General features: G+C 36.0%; 1 protein-coding gene across 2 annotated transcripts in view; it reads right to left on the minus strand.

Annotated features, from left to right (window-relative positions):
- Positions 1 to 3,558, minus strand: part of LOC121415358 (high affinity cAMP-specific and IBMX-insensitive 3',5'-cyclic phosphodiesterase 8B-like) — an 84,488-nt gene extending 80,930 nt beyond the window's left edge. For both annotated transcript variants that reach the window (XM_041608542.1, XM_041608541.1), the window contains exon 1: positions 3,069 to 3,558. In XM_041608542.1, coding sequence (XP_041464476.1) covers positions 3,069 to 3,356 — 288 coding nt within the window. In that variant the 5' untranslated portion in view covers positions 3,357 to 3,558. The remainder of the gene's footprint in view (positions 1 to 3,068) is intronic.
- Positions 3,559 to 6,077: the final 2,519 nt, after the last annotated feature.

A 6,077-nucleotide genomic window follows, 5' to 3' on the forward strand; every position in this document is an offset into this window, starting at 1 on the left:
CCCAAGGTGCTTATACCTGGGTAATACATTTTGCTCTGACTTTAACACATTATTAAACGATGTGCAACAGCGCACCCTTCTATTTTTATATAAACTGTACAATATATTCCAAGAATATTCATAGAAAAACATGAATAAAAAATCTAATTCTCAATTTTCTTCTCTGATATGTCACCATTAATTCACATTACCATGACATTACCAAGACAACCAAGTTTCAGGCAAGAGGCTAAATCAATTGAAGTTTCACAGTGAAAAGAGGTGTGACTAGACACTTGACCAGGGGATTAAAAGTAATCCCTTTATTCAGCCCCTTCAAAGGCGATTGTATCCTTGTAGTGACCCCTGGATTAGTGGGTCTATTGATCCCTGTCACAGATAGGAGAGGGTGGTTTTGGTCATTATCACCTTGAAGAAGCGAGACAAGTTATTGATTAACAATCTATATCCACTTGTACATGTAACTTGTCCCTCTATCTCTCTTCCCTGTGTGCATTCATGACATCACACTCTGTATTGTTGAGCAGTGTATTGAACCCTCTCCCTTTTTTAAAGAGAGAGAAATGGTGTGAAATAAGTCTTAATCAAATCAATGCAAGAAAGTAGAGAGCACTTTCTTCTTGAGATTAAGATACCACTAACTTTGGGCCTACAAACTCTTCCAGCAATTGGGTGTGATGTGTTTTCTTTTTTTTTCTTCAGATACATGTAGGAATATAACAAAAAACAGTAGTATTTTACTGGTACTTAAAATTAAAAGGGGCATTCTTTTTAATGTAACCAAAATCAAATGTCCAAAAACATATAAAAATTACATTGAAGAAAACATAAAAAAGGCCTTAATTCATGATTTAAAAAATGAACAGAACTTTGCCTGAGTAAACTTCTCTGATTCTGTTACATATACATACATTTCTCAGCCTCTTAAAGGACAAGTCCATCCCAACAAAATGTCAATTTGAATAAAAAGAGAAAACTCCAGTAAAGCATTACACTTAAAATTTCATCAAAATCAGATGTAAAATAAGAAAGTTATGACATGTTTATGTTTCACTTAATTTTACATAATAGTTATATGCACATCCCGGTCGGTATGTAAATGAGGGAACTGATGACATCACTCACTCACTTTTCCTTTTCTATTCTATTAATCATATGAAATATTCTAATTATCTCCTCATTGTCCTGTGAAAAAAAGTTATATTTCTCCCTGAACATGTGGAATTACCATTATTTAACATTATATGGTTCAGTCAAGTTTGTCCTTATTGTCAAATCTGTAAAAATTGAAATATTGTATAATTCAAACAATAAAAAACAAAAGAAATAGTGAGGGACATCATCGAATCTCTCATTTGCATGTGACTAAATTGTGCATATATAACTATTTTGAGAAAAATAATTGAAACTTTCAAATGTCATAACTTTCTTAATATTTCACATCCGATTTTGATGAAATTTTCAGCATTATGCTTGTCTTATTTTTCTCTGATGATTCAAATCAACATTAAAAGAGGTGGACTTGACCTTTAATGATTCATATACAGAAAGTCAATCATTTCCATGCATGCAATAACGTTGACTGCCAATCAATACAGAATAGGCCTACACCTTGCATTGGTGTGAGCAGGAATCTATAAACAATCATCACAATTCAAGGTCTAAGGCACAATAATAATTAGATCTCTATTCCACGGTAGAATGATATGGAGTATATATGTACTTGCACAATCCAAAATCAAATTAAAAAATTAGTTCACATATTCCAATTTGGTAAAAAAGAAAAAAAAGAGGAAATCCATGCTGTTTTATGTTACTACTGTATTGTTATTATTATTATTATCATTTTCATCATCATCATCGTCATCATCATCACCATTATTATTATAATTAAATATTATTATTATTATCACCATCATTTGTTTGGTGTCACCTGTGCCGGAGAGGTGAAAAGTGAACTGAATCACTATAATCCCCAGGTTTCTCCCCCCGATGAAACAGATAGGTGGGGGAGAGCAAGTGGACCACTACATCAGACTTTCCCCTTACACTTTTACAAACAGTGCAGTGGGTTCTTAACATACAAAGGTGGGGACTTCCATCTAAACAGGGCCTCCATTTAACGTCCTATCAGAGGGATGGCATGTTTTCCACTGCAACACATCTATGTTCCACACAACGCAGTTTTCAGTCATCCGCCCGGGGTATACTCCATGCATCAAAATGATATCATAATCAGTAACTTAGATTTTATGCACTAGATCTATCCAAGGTTAAAATTGAGAATAGTTCATTTGGGACTTGCTCTTTTTTTTTAGTAGGTAGTCTATATCTTTTATTCATGCTTTCATTTTCATGATTACATAATTTGCAAACAAAATATCAGAATTACTGTTGACAAAAAAAAACAATCAAGAAAATTCATATCCACATAGTAAAACAATTACATTGCTTCAGCCATTGCACTGGCATGTAGATTGGTAGCCCTAGTGGTGCATGCCCCAATTCCCTCCCAAATAAAAATCAATGACCAAGCACATGCAACCATGATTTGTTTCCCTCCTCTAAATAAATAACAGGGAAAATTTCATGAACCCCCCCCCCCCCCCGATAATACAGAGATGCCAAGTTCAAAGACCAGCTAAGCGTGATATTTTCTGTGAATCTGAGTGAGATCACAGACATTGTGTACAAAGTATTTGGGGATAGGCTGTGATAGTTGCGTGAGACAGAGATTTGAGGGGATGAACAAGAGTCCAAAATGCTTGAGTCTCACGCATATCAATGCGTGAGACTTGGCAGCTCTGATAATACCTTTTCACCAAATTTTCTATGTGCATTAATAGAAATTTATTTAGGACTTTTTCATAATTTACCGTCTTAATAATGTCATGAATGTGATGTTTACAAGTAGATATCAAACATTAGAACACATTTGTAATCACAATTTAATTAGATAGTCTAGTCTATTTGTTGTCACTTGATCATACTAGTATTACTAGTCTCAGCTAGGGTCTATGGTTTTTCAACCAAAATAAAAGTATTTTCCATCTCCCTTCATTTCCTACCTTCATTGTGACTGTTGATCTACTTGTCTGTGTCTCAGCCTCAATGCTAATAGTTCCTCGCCGATCCATACGGCCATGTATCATACTAATTGTCCCTCCTCCACCTGTCGTACTCGATGAACTTGTTACCTCCAGCCCCGCGTCCGCTCCGCCGGACCCGCCGGCGGTCCGGACTTGAAGATGCTGCTGTACCCCAAAAGACGACGGTCTCGGAGAATTGGACTCGTCTGAATCTCGGCAATAAACAACTCCACTTTGTGAGACAGTAATACTGGGCGCACAGCCCATGGCAAGCCACAAAAATAATCACCGGGTCCAATCGGAGGTTGTTGATTTTTAAAAGAAAATCTGTGAATTTGATTACGCAGTTATCTCGCGAGATGCTCGAACCACCACCAAAGCGAACGGAATGGATGCCTCAATTTATCTCCCGCGCGATGTTATTAAAATCGAGAGCTCCCAATCTCACCCCTCTCCATATCTCAGCTCAATCGCATCCATCACACGGCGAAGCACGCATATCGCTCGTAACCGGTGTGTTGTTATAACCTTTCGGTAGCATCTCACGGAGCTCCCTCTGAGCCAAAATTCCACAGAATTACTTATGTTATATCACGACCACTTAGTTAGAGATCAGTGATCACAACTGCTTTGCTTCTTTAAATATTGAATGTTTGTCAAAAATGATTCGGTTCATATTCTTTTTTAAAGACGTGTAATCGAGGGGGCAGAGCTTGGGTAAGGGCATAGGAAGTAGGAAACGATTAAGACGTACATGTGCAAGAAAAGTGGGTTCATTATCTATAATTTTCATTTAAAGGTCAAGTCCATCCCTGGAAAATGCCGACTTGAATAAATAGAGAAAAATCAAACTAGCATAGTGCTGAAAAATTTCATGAAAATCGGATGTAAAATAAGAAAGTTACTGACAATTTAATGTTTCGCTTATTTTTCACAAAACAGGGATATTTTTTTATTTAAAGGTCAAGGTCAACTAGGTGAGTCAGTCGATGATGTTCATCACTCACCATTTCTTTTGTTTTTTATTGTTTGAATTGTGCAATTTTTCATTTTTTATAGATTTGACAATAAGGACCAACTTGACTATACCATATAGTATTAAACCATAGAGCTAATAGCTCTATGATTAAACAATGCTTCCACATGTTCAGGCAGTGGCGTAACTACGGGGGGGCATGGGGGCAGTCGGCACGACCCCCCCCCCCCAAAAAAAAAAGGAAACGGGGAAAAAATAGAGAAAGGAAGAGAAACACAGCGGGAAAGAAGAAATAACTGTTCATTGTTCCTCGCATTGTCTGTTTAATGAGACATATAATCATGTTGTACTGTAAAACTTCCCGTTTTCAAGTCAATATACACCTAAAATTTCCTCGCACTTCGACTTATCATTGTTTTATAATAGTGACATAATGCTTCTTTATCAAGACTATTTAAAGTTATTGCCCATTTTAAGGTCTTAATATAATATATTTTCTTGCTTACGTTCACATTAATGGATTGATGATATACAGTGCGTATCAAAAAAAAAAAAATTACACTTTGAAAAAGCCCAGACAATTAAAAAATATACAACATGTGGGTAATTTTCTCACATACATTCTTGGGTTTGGGTTGAGTAAGCATTGTCCATTTTTAAAGCTCGCAGAAATCTGCTGCGCAGATATACTCGTTTTCACGCTGTGTCAAGGGGAATGGGCGAAATCAAACTTACCCAGCTAAACATTTCTCATACGTTTCCCTTGCACCTTTAGTCAGTTTAAATAAAGCGAATACATTCAAGCATTTTGTAACAATAATATTTTGCCACCGAAATTGAAATTTCAACGTATAGCACCACCTTAACCCTTTTTGTGCCAGCTTGATTTGAGGACAAAACTGAATCTGAACAAAAGTGACATCAGTCCAGCATTTTTTTCACTTAGTTTTTATAATTTAAAGGGGGTTTACATTTCGTTTTTCATTTAATACTTATTTCTCCACACCTTTCCCAAGCTTGACAATGATTATCAAAATAAAAATCAAGCCTAAGCCATTTCATGTATCACAGCTCAGTGTAAAGCAAATATTGTCACGTTGGCCTCGGTGTGTGGGGGAGTGGGGATCGGGGCGCAACGCTCTCTTCGAAGTGTTTTGGACAAGGAAACAAGTTTTTAAAGGTGAAAGATATCTTAAAATCATTTTTACTAGCTAAATTCCACGTATTGTTCATGATTAAGGTCTATTTTTATTCGCATAACTATTTCAAAGTTCTGCGCAAATCATTTTTCACTAACTTTTCAAAAGTGGGTGGTGCTCAATCAAGGAGAAATATTTTTCGACATTTATATCGTCATTTGCTTAAATGGATCTGTACCAATGTTAAAATGTGGAAAAATCTTCAGGATATTACAAATGTATGAATTTACAGGATTTTTTCTAAGTGTAAACTTTTTTTTGATACGCACTGTATATCTGCTCTTCATGAATTCCTAAAATCAGTCATTAAAATGTCCCTTTTTCTAATATGATTATAAAAATATAAAAAAAATCAGCTCGCGCTTCGCCTTCGCGCTCGCATCATTTGGTTAGTAAAATACGTATGGTCTTAGTGAATTCCTACAAACAAGCCTCAGAATGCCCCTCTTCAGGTCTTAATTTCCTAAATTTTTGGCTCGCGCTTCGCGCTCGCACTATTTGATTAGAGAGATGAGTACGATAATGACTACAAAAAATGCCTCGTGTGTTTAGATGTAATTCTAACAAAATCAGCAAGCGATTGGCACTCGCATTAGATGACTTTGATGATATATTTATACTCTTAACGCATGAACATAAAATTGAAGATGGTCCTTGAAAAGTCACTCACAAGTTGCTGAGATGTCAATAATGTAATGTCCCGTAAAACAAAGGTTAGCAATTAATCGTACACTTGATTTTCATGATGGATTGTCAATGGAATCAATCGTAGAAAAACGTTCTACGATCATTGCTAAGCTTAGTGTTACGGGC

This window comes from Lytechinus variegatus, chromosome 5, assembly GCF_018143015.1.
Source record: "Lytechinus variegatus isolate NC3 chromosome 5, Lvar_3.0, whole genome shotgun sequence".
Taxonomy (NCBI): Eukaryota; Metazoa; Echinodermata; class Echinoidea; order Temnopleuroida; family Toxopneustidae; genus Lytechinus; species Lytechinus variegatus.